The 22204-nt window shown below is 41.9% G+C and overlaps 2 protein-coding genes across 3 annotated transcripts in view; one reads left to right on the top strand and one right to left on the bottom strand.

Moving 5' to 3' along the window:
* CP (ceruloplasmin) overlaps positions 1-10378 on the top strand; it is a 38061-nt gene extending 27683 nt beyond the window's left edge. Inside the window, exons 13-19 of the mRNA XM_006032943.3 lie at positions 93-232; positions 1471-1599; positions 2840-2946; positions 6385-6601; positions 7185-7324; positions 8550-8711; positions 10006-10378. Coding sequence (XP_006033005.1) covers positions 93-232; positions 1471-1599; positions 2840-2946; positions 6385-6601; positions 7185-7324; positions 8550-8711; positions 10006-10080 — 970 coding nt within the window. The 3' untranslated portion in view covers positions 10081-10378. The remainder of the gene's footprint in view (positions 1-92; positions 233-1470; positions 1600-2839; positions 2947-6384; positions 6602-7184; positions 7325-8549; positions 8712-10005) is intronic.
* A 1191-nt stretch (positions 10379-11569) lies between these two features.
* Positions 11570-22204, bottom strand: part of HPS3 (HPS3, biogenesis of lysosomal organelles complex 2 subunit 1) — a 26113-nt gene continuing 15478 nt past the window's right edge. Inside the window, exons 13-17 of one of the 2 annotated variants that reach the window (XM_006032951.3) lie at positions 20565-20750; positions 19702-19809; positions 15828-16034; positions 14931-15021; positions 11570-13658 (exon numbers count right to left, since the gene is read on the bottom strand). In XM_006032951.3, coding sequence (XP_006033013.2) covers positions 13531-13658; positions 14931-15021; positions 15828-16034; positions 19702-19809; positions 20565-20750 — 720 coding nt within the window. In that variant the 3' untranslated portion in view covers positions 11570-13530. The remainder of the gene's footprint in view (positions 13659-14930; positions 15022-15827; positions 16035-19701; positions 19810-20564; positions 20751-22204) is intronic. The other variant, XM_025214709.1, reaches the window with a different exon arrangement.

The raw sequence follows: 22204 nt of genomic DNA, 5'->3' as shown, positions 1-22204 counted from the left end.
GGAATGTCAACTGAAAAATCAAAAGATGCTAAGGAAATACAAAAGAAAGAGGGACTTACTGTATCTTCAAATTGATCTTCTATTTTCCACAGCCCTGGCAATCCATTTTTAAGTAAGGGTAATACGTTCATTGGCTCGAAGTACAAGAAAGCTGTATATCGGGAATACACTGACAGTTCATTCAGTACTCCCAAAGAAAGGGCAGAGGAGGAAGAGCATCTGGAAATTCTAGGTATGATTGTCATGTTCAAGCTTGAATCTGGCAGAAATGCAGACTCTACCACCACAATAGTCATGTCTGGTCTACAAGTGAAACTGAACAATATGTGGAATAGTGCCTGATTCTACTCACACTAGTATAGCTACAGACTTCCATGGGATTGTTTCTGACTTATATTAATGCAAAATAATACCAAATGAGTGCTTGCGTTAAAAGGGATTCCTGGTTTACAGTTGCTCAACTTGTAGAGCAGGATTTTCAAATTTGGCCTAAAGTTCAGCAGCCAAACTCACATTGAATTCAGTGAGTTGCAGTTGCTCGGCATCTTTTGAAGATACCTATTTAGATGCCTAATTTCTGATACAGTATAACCTCATAAATCTGTTTTTCAAAATTCTGGAAATTCTCAAAAATTCGGCACTTTAAAAAAAATATGCTACATTGGCCAGTCCAGGAGCAGCCGCTGCATGCAGTGTGTGGGTGGCGGATGGTGGTGGATGGCAAGCTTCCCCCTCTGCATCTGAGGGGGAGAGGAAGGGGGAAGTGGCAGGCGGGTGCGGAGCAGCAGCCACATGCAGAGCGGTGGCACGGGCTGGTGGGCGGAGGCGACAGCCACTGCATGCAAGCTTGCAAGCTTCCCCCTCCACATCTGAAGAGGGAAACTTTTTTATGTTTCAAAAATCCGAAATTTTCAAATTTCCAGCAGGTGCTAGGTCCCAAGGATGCCAGATTTATGAGGTTATACTGTACTATGTTTGGAAGTGTTGGCAAGAATGCATAGTAGTTACACCTCCTAGCTTCAATGAGACTTTGGTTGAAGTTATCAACTGTTTCTTAAATTATATCACACACACCTGTCATCTTGTATTCTGTTCTTTAGGGTAGAATTCCTTAAAAGAAAAGATGGCAGACCCTAAAAGAATGCTTCCAGCTGTTTTTAAAGGACAAGGTTTGGATTTAGTGGATTATAACACAGTAAAATAAAGCCTACAACTGCCCTGTTTCTGCAGTGATTCAGAACCTAAAATGATTGTACACACGCACATCAATTATTCAGTCTTCTCTTCACACATTTGTAGTGACCAGTTCTCACCAGTTTTATGGGGGGGGTGGAGTTTCTGAGCAATCTGATAGGGCACACACATCCCCAACTCTTTCTGTTGCATCTTTGCACTAACATGAGGTTCTCTTTTTTACTGCTGTGACCAGCTGTAATGTCAAAACAAAATCCTTTCTGTTCACTCCAACAGGGCCATTACTACTTGCGAATATGGGAGATAAAATTAAAATTGTTTTTAAGAACATGGCTTCAAGACCTTATTCTATACATGCCCATGGAGTGAAAACAGGGAGCTCCACTGTTGCTATAACTAACCCAGGTAACAAAGCCATTTACCCTGTTGCTGTAACAGCAAACTTCAGGTTTTTTTTCCCATAAGATTCAAGCTGTTCATCCTTAAATAAAAAGACTCCATTTTTACTTAGCCAAGTGGCTAGTTTTCATATGAATAAAACAAATTATATTAATTTCAGTGAACTATAGGTTACTAGCAATTAATACTTATATACACTTAACAATTAATATACTATATTTAATCAAATCCAAGACAAGTCCCTCCCCCCTCCCCCTGTTCCCCTCCCTCCCTCCTACCGCTTACCCTTAGTTGTGGCTCTGGCTCCAGCCAGGCAGCAGCAGTTGTGGTGCTGGCAGCTCCCACCCTGGCTCTGCTGGGGTTGGGTCCACAATTGGTGCTGCTGTAACTGCCTGACCAGGCAGGAGCCAGAGCCACAATATATTCTCTGCTCCCAGCCAGAGCTGCATCGGAGGGTACTATGGCAGGGAACAGCAGAGAGGGGGTCCAGGTAGCAAGAGGCAGTTCCCTGTTACCTGCCCCCTACCACTGCTTTTCCTGCTGCAGTAGTGAGGAGAAATCATTAAGATGACCCTTTGCTAATCAGATTCTATACATGAAAAACTAGTAACAAATTTACAAATTTCCCATGTATAGAATCTAATTACTAGGGGGCAAATATGGTATTAAAGTGCATCTTAACACAGTGCCAGGTCCGACAGTCTCTTTGCAGTCCTTGAGTTGGCCTATCTTAATGTTATCATTATTTGGCCTGTGCAATCTGTTTATTATTTCATAAATTATTCTGGATTTTCTGTATGGTATATAGTTATTTTTCTAAAAGGTGGTAAAATGGGACAGGAAGATCACACAAGAGGATTTGAGCAAGACAGTTAATGGATCTACAAAAGAGAAACAATAATAGTGACCTAGGCAGAGCTGGACTCAGGAAAAGGAAGTTCAAGATTGCAAACTGAGATATCATCTGTTTCAGAATAAATTGTTAAATTATTTGCTTGCAGGGCAAAGTCTATGTTATGCATCAGGTTGTTTGTTTAAAAAAAAAATCCTGTAAGGCACAATGTGTTTGTGAAGGGAGAAATAGGTTAAAAAAAAAGAAAAAAAAAAGACTGACTTGATGTAAGAACCTTGACGACCTCCTTTGAACCAGTTTTTCATTAACCTCTGAGACTAAATTAGTTTTTCTAGAGGAGAGGGGCACAAAAAGGATACATTCCTCAAATATTTCAACATCTATTTAATTTAGGTCAAACAGAAACATACATCTGGAAAATTCCTGAGAGATCTACTTCTGGGAAAGGAGATCCACATTGTATCCCTTGGGCTTATTACTCAGCTGTGGATATAGTCAAGGTACATTTTAATGGCAGTTATTCAAGCTGTTTTTTGATTCCACACAGTATCTTCCAGTGAAAGGGAAAAGAACTTGGCACTTTTCCATTTTCTGTTTCCTCCATTAAAAGTAAATCCCTTGTTCTACATTCCAATTTGGTTAGGTTTCTTACTTTAACGGACATAGTATCAACAGGACACCTAGTATGGAATTAGCAAACAGCATTACCCCGTCTTTTCCCTCTGTGTTCCTGCTGCTGTGTACAGTTAACCTTAATTAATTTTTAAAGCAATCATCTTATGAAGTCCTTGAAAGCCAAAGAAACTATTCCATTAACTTTGATCACCATGGAGCAAGCATCTAATTGGTTATTTGCATGGGCAAATGCCACATGCAACTGTGATAAATAAGCATACAAATTAAGCACACAGTTCTGCAAAACACATTCTGCAAGTGCAGGCCTTGGTGTGGATGTGTGTGTGAATTCAGCTTACCCCTCTTATTCAGGTTTCACAAATGTTTAGGTCAAATCTACAAAATATATTTTATCAGAAAACAAATACAAAGAAATTGTAGCTCAGAAGTGGAATTTGTGGGGTGGGAGGGAGGAAGAACAAGACATGAAGATTAAAATGTTCCTCTCTAGCAACAGCAGGAGAAATGGCTGCTGTTCATGCTCCATACCTTTAGGTTATTGGCTGCCTACAAATGAATAACCCTTCTATTTATATGATGTTTCCTTATTTAACTGTCAATTATAGAATCATAGAAAGGCAGGATTGGAAGGTACCTAAGGAGGTCATCTAGTCCAACCTCCTGCTCAAAGTAGGACCATCCCCAACTAGATCATCGCAGCCAAAGCTTTGTCTAGCCAAGTCTTAAAAACTTCCAAGGATGAAGCTTCCACCACCTCCCTGGGTAAACCTGTTCCAGTATTTTTTTACTACCCTCCTAGTGAGAAAATTCTTCCTAATATCTAACCTAAACTTCCCTTGCTGCAACTTGAGACCATTGCTCCTGGTTCTGTCATCTGCCACCATTGATAGCTCCATCCTCTTTTGAACTCCCCTTCAGGTACTTGAAGGCTGCTTTTCAATTCCCACTAAGTCTTCTTTTCTCTAGGCTAAATAAGCCCAGTTCCCTCAGTCTTTTCTCATAAATCATATCCCCCAACCCCCTCACCATTTTTGTTGTTCTCTGGTAGACTCTTTCCAACTTGTTCACATCCTTTCTGTAGTGGGCAGCCCAAAACTGAACACAGTACTCCAGATGGGGCCTCACCAGTACTGAATATAAGGGAATAATAGGCACACTGTTGTGTAAAGGGCACAGTAGTGGCTCATATTCACCTTATTGTCCATTGTAACCCCACATTTCCTTTTCTAAATAGCTGCTGCCCAGCCAGTCAGCCCCCAGCCTGTACTGGCACATGGGATTATTCCATCCTAAGTGCAGGACTTTGCACTTGTCCTCATTGAACCTCATGAGATTCTTTTTGGCTCAATCCTCCAATTTGTCTAAGTCACTCTGAATCCTAGCCCTATGCTCCAGTGTATCTACTACTCCCCCCAGCTTGGTGTCATCTGCAGACTTGCTGAGGGTGCACTCCATGCCATCTTCCAGGTCATTGATGTAGACATTGAACAAAACCAGCCCCAGGACCAACCCCTGGGGCATTCCACTTGATACCGGCCGCCAACTAGACAGTGAGCCATTGGTTACTACTCTCTGAGCCCGATGCTCCAGCCAGTTATCTATCTACCTTACAGTCCATTCATCCAGCCCATATTTCCCTAGCTTACCTGCAAGAATACTATGGGAGACCATATCAAAAGTCTTGCTAAAATTAAGGTACACCACATCCACTGGTCTCCCCACATCCACAGAGCCAGTCATCTCATCATAGAAGGCAATCAGGTTGGTCAGGCATGACATGCCCTTGGTGAATCCATGCTGACTGTTCCTAATCATCCTTTTCTCCTCCAAGTGCTTAGAAATGAATTCCTTGAGGATCTTCTCCATGATTTTTCCAGGGACTGAGGTGAGGCTGACTGGTCTGTAGTTCCCTGGATCCTCCTTCTTCCCTTTCTTAAATATGGGCACTATGTTTGCCCTTTCCCAGTCAGCAGCACCTCTCCTGATCAACTTGAGTTTTCAAAGATGATGGCCAATGGCTCTACATCACATCAGCCAACTCCCTCAGCACCCTCAGGTGCATCCTGTCCAGCCTCATGGACTTGTACACATCCAGCTTTTCTAAGTAGTCTCTAACCTGTTCTTTCAGCACTGAAGGCTCCTCACCTCCTCCCCAAACTGTGCTGCCTTGTGCAGTAGTCTGGAAGCTGACCTTTTTCATAGATTCATTAGTAGATTGCTAGGGGCTGGAAGGGACCTTGCAAATCATTGGGTCCGGTTCCCCCCTGCCCAGGTCTAGGCAGGAAGACAACTGGGGTTAGGTGACCCCAGCAAGGTAACTGTCCAGTCTCTTTTTGAATACCTTTAGGGTAGGTGACTGCACCACCTCTGGAGGGAGTTATTCCACAGTCTGGACACCCTGACTGTGAAGTTTTTCCTTTGCTGTGAAGACTAAGGCGAAAAAGGCATTGAGCACTTCAGCCTTTTCTGCATCCTCTGTCGCAAAGTTGCCTCCCCCATTCAGTAAGGGACCCACACTTTCCCCAATCCTCCTCTTGCTATGTACGTATTTGTAGAAGCCCTTGTTACCCTTCACATCCCTTGCTAGCAGCAACTCCAATTGCACTTTGGTCTTCCTGACTTCATCCCTGCATGTCCGAGCAACGCTCTTATATTCTTCCCTAGTTATTTGTCCAAGTTTCCACTTCTTATAAGCTTCCTTTTTGTGAACTAGTTTACTGAAGAGCTCTCTGCTAAGGCAAGCTGGTCTTTAGCTATACTTGTTAGTCTTCCTGCACATCGGGATGGTTTGTTCCTGCACTCTCAGTAAGGCTTCTTTGAAGTACACCCATCTCCTCCCTTCACCTCTCAGTTTGGTTTCCCAGGGGATCCTAGGTTCCCCAAGTGAGTCAAAGTCTGCTTTTCTGAAGTCCAGTATCCTTATTCTGCTGCTCTCTATCCTTCCTTTCTTCAGGATCCTGAACTCAATCATCTTGTGGTCACTGCTGCCCAAGTTGCCATCCACCACTGTGTTCCCCACCAATTCTTCCCTGTTTGTGAACAGCAGGTCAAGAAGAGCATGGTCCCTAGTTGGCTGCTGCAGCACTTGTACCAGGAAGTTGTCCCCAGTATTCTCCAAAAACTTCTTGAATTGCCTGCACGCCACTGTATTGCCCAGCAGATGTCAGGGTGACATCTGTGATCGGGCTTGTTATGAACTAACAACTCCCCGCCCCCCCAATCATAGTACTTATATTACTGAGGCTAAAGACTCTTTGGCTTACTCACATGTGAAAATTTTATTTGTTTCTTTATATTTTCAGGATACCTTCAGTGGATTGATAGGAACACTTGTTGTCTGTAGTGACCGTTATTTGCCATCATTTCAGTTGCAAAAGAAAGTTCAGTTTGCTCTTCTTTTTGTGGTTTTTGATGAAAATGAGTCTTGGTACTTGGATGAAAATATCCAAACCTATTCTGCCAATCCAGACCAAGTGAACAAAGAGGATGAGGAATTCCTTGAAAGCAATAAAATGCATGGTATGCTTCCTCATTTCATTAATACAAATCTGAAACCTATGTGCCTGGAAGACACTGCAGACTCCTGCAATACTTGCATGTGTGACTTTCTAATCTTCAATTATTGAGGTTCCCTCCTGCAAACCTTAGTAACATGCCCTGCATCAGGAAAGCATCTTGAGGCTAACACTTAAGTCTGTGCCTATGTCCCATTGGAATGAAAGCACTGAAACAAAATTATTTAGCTTTTTTTTTTCTTTTACTAACAAAAAGCATATGCAGGTTGAAATCTTGATACCCAAGTTTAAACAAACAGATTGCTATTTTGTTCTAATATCAACCCAATCCTGAGCAGCTCTTCATTAACCTCATCTCTTAAGAGTTTCATAGGAGTTAGGGGTGTCCAAGGCCTGACGGTATCATCAGAACCAATTATATGTCTCCTTATTCCTTAAGAGATGGGGCATCGCATGTCTATTTAAATGCACCAAGTTAAAATAGTTCCTACCAGTAGCCTTAAATTCTCAAATTTAAATCTGCCATATAAGCCTGGATAACAACAAAGCCAAATGTGTATGTGTTTTTTTCCCCCCTCTTCCTCTAGCCATCAATGGGAAAGTGTTTGGAAACTTACATGGTCTTACAATGCATGTTGGTGATAAAGTAAACTGGTATCTGATGGGAATGGGGAATGAAGTGGATATGCATACAGTTCATTTCCACGGCCACAGTTTTGAGTATAAGGTAAAAGTTCCTGTTATGTTGGTTTCTTGTTGTTTTCTCTCTTATGCCAGTTACTCCTTGGATGTACACTTCTTCTGAAGAATAAGGTAACGGTCCTGCAGCTTGAACTAATGTTTTATATAAAACTAATATATGATCAATGTAATCTTAGAGAGAGACATATAGATACTTGATGATAGGATTTAGTGTATAAATTTCACATAATTTTGTGGATTTTTATCATTATGGTGATAACCATTACTATGGTCATAATGCTCAAATGATAATTATGCTTTCACCCACTCCAGTGTATGACCTATTATCTCAGCACTATGGCTAGAAACAGTGGATCAACTGTAGTGGAACATCCTGCCACATCTATTTTATTAGGCGAAACAAACATTGCTTCTTATTATGTATTTGTTCAGCAGCCCAATGCAGTACAAGGGACCAGATATTCCCTTTGCCAGGCAATTCCAGGCTTCCTGCCTACCCCGGGCCTCCTTGTTGAAACCCATGCTGACCTGCCCCTCCAGGTGAAGCACAGGTCAGCACAGGTCCTGACTCAGAAGCGTGGGAGCCAGTGAGTCCCCAGCAACCTGTTCCTCCATGTTGGCACCTACACCAATCCAGTGCTTCACATGGAGGCATAGGTCACTGTGGATCCCAGCCTCAAGGCACAAGGCACTGGGAATTCTCCGACTCCCACAACACCCTGGCACCACTCAGGTCTGCGTCTCCATCAGTGGAAAAAGCCCAGGGTTCCCTGCTTAAGGAGACATGCCCAGGAGATACCAGAGGTGTGTCTCTAAGTAGGAAACTCTGGGTTTTCCCGGCTCACTGAAATGTATCCAGAGATTCCCCAGGGTGACTCTCTGTAAGCAGGGGAGGCCAGGCAGGCCTGCCAGGAGCTTGAGGAGCTTGCTTCTGCCTGGGAATTCTCTGGTGTGTGCAGGATTGGGCCCCTCAGCCCTCTAGAGCAGCTGGAGAGGATGGGCAGCTCTGGCTGCCCACTCCCTCCTGCCCCAACCAAAGAGATGTCCACCACAATCGACTCTTGCAATCCATTAGTAACTTTGTAATTTTGGTCATTTGTGGAGTGAAAAAGGGTATAGATGTCTATTTTGCTTCACCTTTGTACCACCATAAAATTTTTATGGCAGCATAAAGGCAAGAAAAGGTATCATCTATTTCTACCCTATATTATACTTGTAATTAAACTGCTATTCTCACCTTTTTCTTGAAGCGCACAGGACTTTACCGGGCTGATGTTTTTGATCTCTTCCCTGGGACATTTCAAACAGTAGAAATGATTCCAAAGTATCCTGGCTCCTGGCTGCTGCACTGTCATGTGACTGACCACATCCATGCCGGCATGGAAACCACATATACAGTACTCCCAAACAAGGTAACTAACAGCTACTGAGCTGATTTCATAGAATAATTACAGACCTGTTCAGGATACTGCTGACTGCAAGGTACAGCCCTAGCCATAAACAACAGAAAGTTTGGTCCACAGAAAGGGGAGACATGACAGGGCATATGTGTTACAAACGACTAAATGAAGACCAGTGCAAAGTTCTGTGTTGAGAAGGGGCAAACAGAATTAATAATCCAAAAGGAAGGATGCTGATGCTGTGGCTTTAAGTTTAAGTTACTCTTGTACTCTCCCACTTTTGGCCTCCCAGGCAACCGTAATGTTTCTAGAGATACAAATACATGGTGCAATGTGGCACTATGAACAGACACACAACCTAGCTCTGCATGAATTACAGAACTGTATTCTGCCCCTCAGCAGGGCTCATTAACCCAGGTGGAAGTCCCGGAAGCCCCAGATAACAGAGATGTACCTAGGCCAGCTAAGCTCTGCATTGTGCCATGCTATTTTATACCAGGGGGATTCAAGAATAAGGCTCATGGTACTGTATGGAAGATTGGGCTTTAAACGATGGTTATTACAGATTCACGCCAGTATAAGTTACCTAAAAATATGGGCTCTTCACTGAAAACATACAATATCCTTTTCAGGAGGAGGGAAACACTTAAGTACCATTTCTATAATATTAGTCTTGCCAATACTTTTTTCTCTTTAAATCAGATGCTACCATTTGCTATAACTGGTAAGCAAAATTAGAAAAACTCAGCTAAGGTCATCTGCATAACCAGTAATTTTTACAAGTCAGAGTTGGCTTGTTTTGGAGGAGATGGCCAAACAAAGGAGTCTGATACATAACTTTAGAAATCATCATTTTGTACAAGGCCAATTGGTGGTGGTTGTTATTCTGTTTTTTCCTGGACCTGAAAGAAATATAAAGGGAGGAATTTGTGGATAGAGGATATAACTAAGGGCAGGAGTACTGATAACATGAAAATGCTCTTATACTTGGGAGGGCATTTTAGTTGAGGAAGAAAGCTGGTTGCAAATAATGAAACAAAAAGGGGGAAATTTCAGAATAATTTTCCTGTCCTATATACCTATGGTTTTTATTTTGTTTTGCTTTCAACTACCAAAATAGCTATTTGAGCATTAAGAGATGCTTTAGACAGTTGTGCGCGCAACTCCATTTGAAAATAAGGGTTTGTAGAAGCATTTTTTTGTTAAAAATTAAGTAGGAAAAATGTTTTAAAACAAGCTGTCTGACCCAAATAACATGTAGTGCTGATATAATGGATTTTACAAACACTATTTTGCCTTTTTACAGAGGCAGTCCCCATTACTAACACTACTTAAACAAATAAAGCTGCAACATCAAAGGGAAGAAGTTGGCTCCCACTGAAGTCCTTGCTCAAGGAAGCATAAGAAAGATCTCCTGGCTCACCTGTGCTCTCAGTCTGGTTATCTCAAGGTTTCTGTGACCTACTGATAATCTATTGACCATAGTTTATGACAGCTGTGTGAATATGTAGCCTATAAAAGTTGCTGTTTTTTAAATAAATTCTTGTATAACTAGCCCCTGAAGATTCCAGGTGTTTCCTGATTAGTAACATCTACATATCACAACATTTACCATTTAACTCCTGAAGAACTGGTATGTGTACATATTAAACAGGGCTCTTCTGTAAACAATTATTTTCACTACTGACATGTATTGCTAAAAATTAAAAACAAAGTCTGTTTGAGGTAGAGGGGGAGAGGGGAGTTAAATGATTTCAGAATTCAGAAGTCACAGGTGAAAGGAAACAAGCCAGTGTTTATTCGTTATGTTCTCTAGGAATGTATTTTTTGCAAGTTTAACTGTCATTCTGGGGAGCGTAGGAAGGAAACTCTCATCTCTGCTGAATCACTTGAATGAGTGAGCCTATCCAATACTCGTTTCACTGTCACAGCTATTCGACTTTGAACAAATAAATGGGAAACACTAAAAAAAGAATACAATGAATATTATAACTTAAGCAGCAAGGCTATGATGAGCTAGGCTCAGAGTGAGATATACATGGGGCAGAATTTAACCCCAAATAGTTAACTAGTCTAATGACAAGTTACTATAACACCTTTGATATGCTGCATAGCAAGAGCTTTTCAGTAACGCTGCCTTGCTGTCAGCATTTCTGTGTAGTGCAAGCGAAGCTGCGCTAAGGTGCTCAATTCTACTCTTCTGGCTGTTAAGTGACAGGAGCACATTGAAGCTACCATATGACCAATGCTTGCCCTTAATAGAAAGGTTTAGCAACTGAAACCACACAACTGTGGCTCACTGATATACAAAATAGTAGGAGAAGGCCCTAGGCTAGAGTGCAAAAAACTCCCAATCACCCAACCTATTTCCAGAGTACTGGGAGCATCTGGGTTCCACTGATCCAGATGACCTCAAAGCATGTGCAGAGGGATAATTCTGTCAGGCACTTCTGCTGTTGTTTAGCTGTATATACAGAACATCTGTTGAAGCAAATAGCTTCAGCTCAAACCCTCTCCCCTGCAGAAAGTGAGCAATACTAAAAATCAGCAGCTCCCTATTTTTAGCTGGTTCTTTCACAATACATAGAATTTAGAATAGGCAAAATATGTAGGAAGTATTTCTGCATATTTTCTGCAGCCTGAGAAGTGCTTTTGTGTCTAAAGCACTCAGGAACAGAAGTAATATTTTAACTTTTCCTATAATTCCTAAACTCTTTCCTTTGTATTTGAAATCTACAATGCTGCTCTTTAAAAAGACACGAGTCCATGGAAGTTAAAAATCATTCCCTCACAAAACTAATCACTAAGCAACTTTTAAGTCCTCACTTTAGAAGGTCATGCAGGTAGACTTGACAGGGAGTGTAATGTTCCTTGAAAGGTATTTCCCAGATTCCAAATACATAAGTTTATTCAATTGAAGTTTGGGTTCTAGGCAACACCAATACTTCTGTGAGATTAACTGGATTCTAATGGATTAACTGGAATCCATTAGATTAACTGGATTCTAATACTTCTGGATTAACTATGGATTCCACGGTTCCATAACCCTTCATTTAGACCAGAGGTTCTCAACCTTTTCAGATTCCAGGGACCCCCTCCACAACTTTTGGAATTGAGCAGCAGCCCAAAATGGCAAGAAAGGAGAAAAAAAAAAAGTTAGTTGCACCCAAGAAGGGACTTTGGCCCAGCCAAGAGGCCACAGCAAGCCTTGAATCCAGCCCAATACCCCACCCTGAAGCCACGCAGCAGGCTGGTGAGGTTGCTTTCTCTTGGACTCCCCATGTGGTGTGGCTCAAGGGACCACAGCAGCCCAAAACTGGGGGAAAAGGGAATTTTGGCTGCAGCCAAGGACCCCTTGGCTAGTCAACAGAGACTGCAAGCAACTTGAACTCAAGGCCTTTGGCTTCTTAGCCTGATGCCCAGGCCTGGAGCCACCAAGTGGGCTGGCTGATACAATATCCTTATTTGATATACCTGAAGAATCTTGCCCTCCACAAATAAAAGACTAAAACCAACAAAATGGATTTTGATCAGACCCAGCTACCCAACCTCATTGACACTTCCATTACTCAGATAAAAGCACAGGCCAGAAAGAGGGGCTTGGCCTGAGGCTGCACATACTTCTTCACAACTGCTTATCTCTTCCCACCTCATGGCACCCATCAAATGATCTCCTGGCCCCAACCCCCTTCTTGAGAACCACTTTATTTAGGTATTCAAATAGTCATTTTTATTGTGGTTTACAGATTATAGTTAGTTCATAGCTTAAGTGTTCATAGTTTGAATACTACTGTGTACATAGCACACTTCTAGTCACCACAGAAAACCTTTAGAAAATAGTTTATACATAAAAAAGTGAGTTATTCCAGTTGAATTGTAACCAGCTAATATAATTGTATTTACTTCAGCCAGAACTCAGTTGAAGGAATCACAGGATATTTTCTATTTATAAAACACAAAAGGTGATGTGCTGAGCAGCTGGGTTGGTGATGGAGATTGAAAGTAGTAGGAAACTAGTTCTTGTCTTTTAAAAGATGTTTGTTGTCCATTATAGACCAAATGTAAAGGATGAAAGGGAAAGTGGGAAATATTAAACAAGCCAGAAGAGTGCATGTTTCTCATCTCCACTTAAAATACTTCTCTTGACGTTTTCTATGCAGTTGCTGAATACAGTCCTCAACTATCAATGCATTCAACACAACTTGTTTTTCCAAATCAAATTTAAATGACACTACACAAGAATACACATATTTCTAAACACAAGACCTTCCACAGGATTCTAGTCAGAAGAGCAAGTCAAGGAACTGCTTCCATGCTTATACACGTTCATAAGTTTAACTGCTTTGTGACTGGGGTCTAATTAGGTAAAGCCATGACTAACAGCTGTATTCTTCTTCATTTTTACATGAACACTACAGAGTTTTGCAACTCTGATAGTGAGTATAACATTTCTCTTACCACTTTGGCCATAAATAACTTGCCCCTTAAAGTGTCCAAGCTGTATCTGATATTTGCCCAAATAATTGTTCATGCTTTCACATGTCAACACAACATTTAGTTCTACTTAATAGACAGGTTTGCGGACATCAATGAAGTTTTAGTATTGGAAATGTCTTTCTTCATCTACAAAACTGATGCTGTCTTGAGTTTTGATTGTAACCGCATCATTATCAGTACATTGTAGCCTTATGTTATATTTCTACCACTACTTTAGATGTTTGCAGCTAGGTTGAATCTAAAATATTTTTCTGGATAGTTCCACTTGCAGGTTTTTGCATATTTACTCTGTTGCTCTCCTGGTATTTAAGTGTAGCAAAGCTTCTAGTTGCCTCTAGGTTACCAGTTTTCTTTGGCTGCACTGAAGAAGATGAGGCACGAAAAAAGCTGCAGTCCCATCCTCTGGTAGAACATTAAGGAAATCCTTTAATTCCAATTCCGTGGCAACAACTGATAAAGTTTCTGTATTAAAAAAAGAGAGAGAGAGAATACTGCATTTCAGATCAGCTCCAATTAAGAGTAGCAGTTTAGATTTGGTATTTAAAAATCACCAAAACACCCAAAGATTGTGACTGAACTCATATGAGATGCTTATAGCAAGTGATACAACTGGGGAAACTGTTTAAGACATGGAGGTAATCATGGTAGCAACACCAAGACACCTCTACTGACTCATCACCTCAACTAGACCATGGGTGCTCAACCAGGCAAAAAAAGTTCTACATTACCACTGTACTAGACCAACACACACCAAAGACTTTTCTAGAACCTCGCATGCCATACAAAGTGAGAAGGAAAAAGTTATGCTAGTTGTTTTTCAGTTAAGTGCCTGTAGTGCACTTGGGCCAATATGAGAGAGAAAATTATTTGACTGTATGCTCTTCTATATCAAACCCTTAAATTAAGATAGTGGTCAGACAGTGAAGCATCTAACAAAACCTTATGCACTACTTACTACAAGGAACATCACACTATTGCAATCCCTTCTGATCTCAGGTTGGAGTTTTTATAATGATTGATAATAAATAAAATGTTATTTTTTCCGCATACATGAGCAACCTCTTATAAAAGCAGTTGTTGATTTCCTGGAAACACCGAGTAATGTGACCCTGGCAACTGTGAAGGTTGGTGGGAGTGGGGGGAAGAATGGGAGGAACTTTAAGTCAAAGTTCTACCAGGGTTCCAGTCTCAACAGGAAAAAAGAAGTGGTTTCCTTTAGCCACAGAGCCAAAAAGCCCAGAACTATGCATGTCTGCTTCCTTCTGTCTCATCCCAAGGACAAGCAACACAGTACAGTTTTGTTCAGTCAACAATTCAACTACAAAAGCAATCAAATGTAATTCTTAGCATGGTCTGAGTCTCTGGTCCTCAATATTTCTCAATTTAAGTTAGATAGTCTCCCAATTTTTCAGGATTTCATTTCACTGGGCTTGGCACAAAATTACTTACCATACATCATTGACAACTCATAGTTTTGTGGCATGAATAGTTTTCAATCTCTATGATGCAGAATTAAGAATAAGGATGCATGCCATAATTTGAGTGCTCCAAATAGCCAGCTAGCCTGTATATAACTACGTTAACATTACAAGTGGATAAAGGCCTTCCTCCTCAAACTGGCAGACAGTAAAGTGATCAGGAGTTTAAGATAAGCAGCCATAAGCAGCCTTCAAATACCCTGGATGCAGCAGAAAGGCTTTATATAGACAATTAAATTGTAATCAGGCCTTTTACCTTTCAGGGCTGAAACGAGGATGGAATAGTCCTCTCCAGGACATCTGGTTCGTTTACAGAGGTCAGGAAGCAGTTTTGTCCACCACAGAGCCTAATTCATCCATACAACAAAGCAGTGAATTAGCAATTATTATAAATAGATCATGAACACAAGCTTTTAAAAAATAAACCCTTTGAGTTAATATCAGAAGTGGTAAAAATAATAGTGTAATTGAAGATGCTCTTAGTAACTGGCTTACACAGTGCACTGCAATGCCAAGTGCTATGATGCCTGCAACATATGTTTAGATCAACCCGACTTTTTTTTTAAACTCCAAGAACAAGATCAGAATTATGAGAGCGCCCCCTAGTGCTTGTAAGAACAGACTTCACTCATTTGATGGGCTGTGTATGTGGGTCAGAAAAAAATACCCCCAAATGCCCCAAAACCTCTAAGATGTATTTGAAGAAATAGTCAATAAAATATTATGGTTATGGATTTTTCACATGCAAATCTCTCACAATAGTTCTGCGCAGCATGCTTAAAACAGCACTGTTATGAGAACTTTGTACCTTTGTTTAATGCCTCACCACCAGTAACCTTAACATTGCATTTACTTGGGTCTTAAACAGTAAAGTAAAAATGAAATCCTGTTCTTTTCATGGATAATAATTCCTCCTTCTTCAGCATTCCCCTGCTTCAAACAACAATACATTTAGCCTAGAAATTAGTTCTCTCTGTTCCTAAGAGAAAATCTAATGAGTCGCAATAATACCGACTGGCATTCCAGTCTTTCCAGCTGCTGGGGGAAGTCCTTCTAAAGCTTTTCTGTTCAATGGAAGTTACTCTACTATTAACTCGGCAACTGACTAGGTAGGCAAAAAAGAAAAAGAAAAAAAACACCTGTAAATGCTCACCCGATTTTCATCTTTCAGCTCATGCTGGGCATAAGAAATGACTGCTTCAGGACACCTCTCTAGTAGTTTGTCAATGGATTTTTCACACTCTCCCATACGTGTAGTGCAAAGGACATGTATACTGAGGCCAGCATTACTGTCTTCCAATAGTGGCTCCAAGAAAGGCAGAACTGAAGTTGCATTAACTGATGGACCACATAAAAGAGACTGAAGACAAGAAACCATGGTATTAGGATTTAAACACAAACACACCAATGTGTGTGCATGCACACGCATGCAAAGAGAAAAAAATCAAGTGTGCAAGTCGTACCAAAATGGGCGGTAAAACAATGCAGGGGTGTTGGTTTTAGCCTGTTGGTCTAAGGACATCAGGTTACGTGGGTAAATGTGATATCTTTTATTCAGCTGGTCTAATAAATTACCCAAGTAACCTTGCCTGCCTAACACAATACTGGGATATTTATGGGGTAGGATTTAAGTGTACGTGGAGCCATTACCCGAACTGGCCAACACATATGGAATATCTCACCTGGGAACACTCTTCTGGCCTATCCCTGTATCAGCCAAAACTAGCAACACGAAAGCCATGAAACTGCTAAAACTGTGCTGAGAAAGGCAGAGAGATGTCATTATTGTGAAGCCAGGTTTTGTTCTGGTTTTTGTTTTGGAACAGAAGCTAGGAATCTTGAAATACTAAGGGGAAAAACAACTTTAGAGAGCCCTACTCTGAAGCAGTTTTCCTTTTTGCCTACATTGGAAGTGAAGAAGCCCTGGAAGCCTGGAGTGCTAAAAAACTGACAAAAAGCCAGGCAGGCAAGTCAGTTTCCACCTGCCTGCCAGATCCATTTCCACCTGCCTGCTTTCCTTTGTCCATTCAGTGAAATCCAACCGTCCCTGCAGGATGCAGAGCCGACCCTAGGGGTGATGCGAGGCCCTCTTAATACTGCACAGGGCCATGGTAGTCCTGCAAAGAGAGAGGGGATCTCCGTGCTTCTTCCATGGCTCAGGACTGAACTGCCAGCTCCAGGCAGGCCCTGTGGGAGGGGCTGCGGCCACTCTGCCCAGCTTTGCCGGGTACCCCTAAAGCATGGGGCCTGGGGCTGTCACCCCTAAGGATGGCTCTGGCAGAATGTATCAATTTCAATGTATCAACATTCTCTAGTGGCAATATATGTTGTCTGACACCTTTCAACCACCAGCTCTACTTGGTGCTTCTCAGGATTAAATCTTAATTCTTCCCTACCTACACACCACCACCAAAAAGTCTGGGAATTCCAAAGTCTCAGCAAATGTTTTGAGCCTCCTCCCATATGAAAAAGGATGCTAAAACTCCAAGCTGTTAACCCCCAAAGATGATCTGTGGACCAAGGAATGTTCAGGGAGCCTGACCCATCAAAATCAAGAATAAGTTTATAGATTTCATAGAGATCAGGGCTGGAAGGGACCTCGGAAGATCATCGAGTCCAGCCCCCCTCCCAAAGGGCAGGAAGTCAGCTGGGGTCATAGGATCCCAGCAAGATAAGCATCCAGTTTCGTCTTGAAGGTGTTCAATGAAGGCGCTTGAACCACCTCCGGTGGCAGGCTGTTCCAGACCTTGGGGGCTCGGACAGTAAAGAAATTCTTCCTTATGTCCAGCCTGAAACGATCTTGAAGTAGTTTGTGACCATTCGACCTCGTCATCCCTTGGGGCGCTCTGGTGAACAAACGTTCCCCCAGATGCTGGTGGTCACCCTTGATAAACTTGTAGGTGGCCATCAGATCACCCCTGAGCCTGTGCTTTTTCAGGCTAAAGAGCCCCAGGGCTCTCAGCCTGTCATCATAGTGTCTGCTTCCCTGACCTCTGATCATGCGCGTGGCTCTTCTCTGGACTCTCTCAAGCTTCTCCACATCCTTTTTGAATTCATTGCAGGCTTATGTTCATCTTGTGGTCAATGATGACCCCCAAGTCTCTTTCTTCTATAGTGCTAGCCAACATAGCACTGCCGAGTCTATAAGGATGCTGCGGGTTTTTTTCCCCAAGGTGGAGCACCTTGCATTTATTGGCGTTGAACACCATCAGATTCTCGTCCGCCCACTTGCTGAGCCTGTCCAGGTCAGCCTGGATCACCCGCCTGTCTTCTGGTGTGGATGCTTTGCCCCAAAGTTTGGTGTCATCGGCGAACTTGGCCAGTCCGCTTCTGACTCCAGTGTCCACATCATTAATGAAGATGTTGAACAGTATGGGTCCAAGGACAGAGCCTTGGGGGACCCCACTGGTCACAGGACACCACGACGAGTGACTTTCATCAATTACTACACTCTGGGTCCGACCCCGGAGCCAATTTTCCAGCCAGTGGATCGTGGAGGACCCAAGGCGACAATTGGCCAGTTTCTCCAAGAGGCGATCATGGGACACCAGATCGAAGGCTTTTTTGAAGTCAAGATATATGACATCAATCTCTTCTCCCTTGTCCAGGTGATAGGTCACCTGGTCGTAGAAGGAACCTAACTTAAATGTTTTACTTAAACATTTGTACCAATTTTACTACTGAAGTAGAATAAGAATGATAAGACAACACAGATAAAAGCACATCAAACCAAATACTCAAATATTTATTAATAATAGAAGTTTTAATATTTTAAATAAATGTAAGGTTAATCTCCAAGTCTTAGAGATTTTAAAGACTTTCAGGTAGCCAGCCTGCTAGGGAAAAGAATGTTTTACTTGAAATTAAAAATTGAGTTTCAAAGCAGCCCTTATCTTAGTTCATCTACAAGTTGTCTTTCAGCAAGAACTGTAGTTCAGGCTAAAGAGCAAGGAGTCTGAATTGAACTTGAATTTTTATATTTTAACTTGGCCAAACTTCAAAAGTTTGCTAAATAAGACTAGAAAATGTAGAAACATGTCAATAGGTTATTTCATCCTTAATATTAATATGAACCCTGTCTAATATGATTATTGAGCATACCTTGCTTGTTGTCAAGCAGAAATACTTATTTTTAAATCACATATAAGCTGCATCTGTCCTAAGCTACATTTATCTGGTATAAAATCACTAAATGCCTGAGTGATTCTGAGTCAACGTCTCTTAACCTGTCTTTCTCGTGAGTTCTGAACTCTTTTTGCCTATGACAACATTTACTCACCTGCTCATTTCCTTTGTCTCCTCTTACCTAAACTCTGGTCAAGCAGGCTGAGTCTACATGTGTGGCATACTGAGTAGCTGTTATTACAGTTATTTAGTACGCACATAAGCAAGTACTAAATGACTGAGCAGTAACCAGCATTACTGCACAATGCTGTTGCCGCATGTTTTTTTTCTCCTGACACCACTGCGCAGTAGCGTGCAACTACTGCGCAGTAGTGTTGTGTCACGGTTAGTGCTCAGCAATGTTACTGTGTGGCAGCAATGAGCCATGGCTTTTTGCTACTGTGCCACTGTCTCATGTAGACACGCCCGCAGATGCTATAATATACCACCATTAAACAGCTTAGGATGTAGCAGTCTACAAAGGGCTCTTCCCAGTGCCATTCCTCTCTTCAATCCCCAAAGATTTTTTTTTGTCCACTCTAAAGTTTGGAAACAATTGAAGACTTGAACTAAGCCAAATATTACAACCCAATTCACAATATAATGCCTGTTAACCAAAAGTTGAAATTAAAATTGGTTAAGTGTAGCATTGAAATGAAATCGAGTTGCACACACAAATACAGATAAAAATGGGGCATTAAAAAAAGAGGCACTTCTGCAGATACACAAATTAAGGTCCCAGCCCTTCAAACCCTTGTAAACACCTGGCTTTCCCAGACTACTCATATGCTTAAAAGGTGAAAATACAATACATTTTTCAGGAGAAGGGACATATGCTGTGTGCAGGTTTAAGGTCATCATACCTGTAATTTTGAAAGATCTTCTGGATAAACCTCATCAGATTGAGGTCCCAGTGACATCATAAATATCACCCAAGGGAAAATTAACCCATAGTGATCACAGGAGTTTATCTGAACAAAGAAAGAAGAAAAAGGAGTTAATGTACGAAGGCATTACATCTTTAGTCGCATATGAATTCTAGAGAAAGAAGTCCCTGACATTTTAAATGGAATAGTTACTGTTTACCTTGATTAACTAGTCCAAAATAACATAACTGAATGAAGCATGACACGAACCCTTACACAGTTCTATTATGTATTTCACATTTTTAGGTTCAAAAGCCAACAGCTCTGTTATTCCACTGGTCTATTTAAAAAACGAGACAAATCATATCAGATACCATGGAAGTTAACTGAATAATGCCTAAAACGCATATTCAAAATTTTCGTACATAAATGTAAGGATGCCCTAGCACCCTCCAAAAGTTAGGTCTCTCATTTAGTTCCAAATTGAGAAGGAAACAAAATCCAGAGACTCTTGCGGAACAGAAGTACCAAAACGCGATAAAAGTTATCCTGGGTCAGGTTCATCCTTTAAATACCGAAATGTCTAATGAGAGATTATCCAACTTCATTTCAGAACTCCAAGTCAAGATCTGGGCTTCTCTGGTTCTAAATTCATTCATGCTTGTAAACAAGAGACTCCCAACACGGCATTAAGGACTTAATCCAAAAGCTAGCAGTTATTACTTGGTAACTGACACGTGAGCTCATATGTTTTCATCCTTGGTCTTAAGAACAAAATTTGTCCAGCATTAAAGTAAACAAGATTGCACTTTTCTCCTGTTCCACTTTCTCTCAACATTATAAGCACAATGTATATTTACCAGATCCTCTGCTGTTTTCAATGGCACGGTATCAGGATATTGCATCCCTGATAATCTCCAAACATATTGTGAAATAAGCTTCAGCAAGAGATCTTGGAGAACTTCTCCCTGACAGCATACTACAAGGGCTTCCCAGAAGTCTACTAAGAGCTGAGGGACAGAATCATCATTCTTACCACACAGCATCTGTATACCAGAATATAAGACAAAAAATTAGTGTTAACTGACATGACTATAAATAGCAGAACTAGGAATTAACATAATTTCAATGGGTATGGAAAAATGTTTCTTGATGCATTTCTAATGCATATGATTCTTGTTACTATGGTGACAGGCAATACAGAAATGCAAGCAACAATTTTAAAATGCTAATTCTATGTTACAGGTTCAAGCAGCAAGAAAACCATTCTTAATGGGATTTCATTCTGTTCTGCCTAGTGCTAACATTGCAAAGAGTTTAAAGGAAACGCCAGAAGACTGGCTTTAAAATACATCTACACCTAGGCAAGCCCCCTTTGAATAGTATTAGACATGGCCAGTGCCAATTTTCAGCACTGACTGTAGTCCAGCAAGGGGTTAGGAGACCTGAATCAATATGGGGTAAGGGAGGGGTCTCCTCACTATTGAACATATTCTAGATTTTTATAAAGGGCCCAAAGGATCTATTTAACCAACTTCCATTTCATGTCAATAGGAGTAGGATGCCTAATTCCCTTAGATCAGGGGTGTCGAACATCCAGCTCTGGGGGCTGGATGAAGGTCACTGGACAGGTCTAAGGGCTGGATCAGGATCATGCATCAGAGCCAGCATGCAGGGCCAGTCCAGCAGGGCGCACACACTAGCCCCTGGTGCTGCATCCATGCCGGGTTCAGACCCGCATGCAAGATACATCAGCCCCACTCTGGGCCTTGCACTGCATGCAGCACAAGGACTAGAACTGCACCACATGCAGCACAGACTCCAGGGTCTGGGCTGTATGCGACGTCCCACCAGACTGACCCTGCAGGGTAGCTCCAGGGCTGGTCTGGACTGGGCTCCACACTGTCAATATGTGCACCTGAGCCAACATGAAGGACCAGTCCAGTAAGGTGCTGTATGCAGTGCCAGTTCCATGCATTGGGTGCAAAGCGAGTGTTGGGAGTGGAGCCAGCATATGCTGCATGCAGGGCTGGACTGGGTGCACAAGCTGCATGCAGCACAAGGGGCAGCATGGAGGATACGCTGCATGTGACACTCTGCTGGACCTGCCCTGCATGCTGGTTCCAGTGCAACCCAATCTAGACTGGCCCCAGAACCAGCGCTCAGGGACAGCTTAGTGCAAGCACCACATGCAGCCCATACCCTAGACTGACACCCTGTGCTGTTCAGCCCACATCCCAGATGCTCTGCATGTCAGCTTGATCTAAGACCCAGGGCCCAGATCACAGGGCTCCACTGGTTCTGTGTTTGACATCCCTGCCTCTGGTAATCTTTGAAAATCCCCACCTGGGAGCACAAGTTGTCCTCAGCAGAATAAAGGGACTCAAACAAATCTACTAAATTTGTCAGGTTTAATCTGGATTTAAGTGCAGGGCCATCTAAAAAAAATCTAGTTGCTTACCTTATTTAATATTCTTCCCAACTTAGATAGAAACCACTT

Source organism: Alligator sinensis, unplaced genomic scaffold, assembly GCF_000455745.1.
Source record: "Alligator sinensis unplaced genomic scaffold, ASM45574v1 scaffold1178_1, whole genome shotgun sequence".
In the NCBI taxonomy this organism is placed as follows: Eukaryota; Metazoa; Chordata; order Crocodylia; family Alligatoridae; genus Alligator; species Alligator sinensis.
The sequence above is the reverse complement of the archived record's forward strand: the minus strand, read 5'-3'. Positions and strand labels throughout refer to the sequence as shown.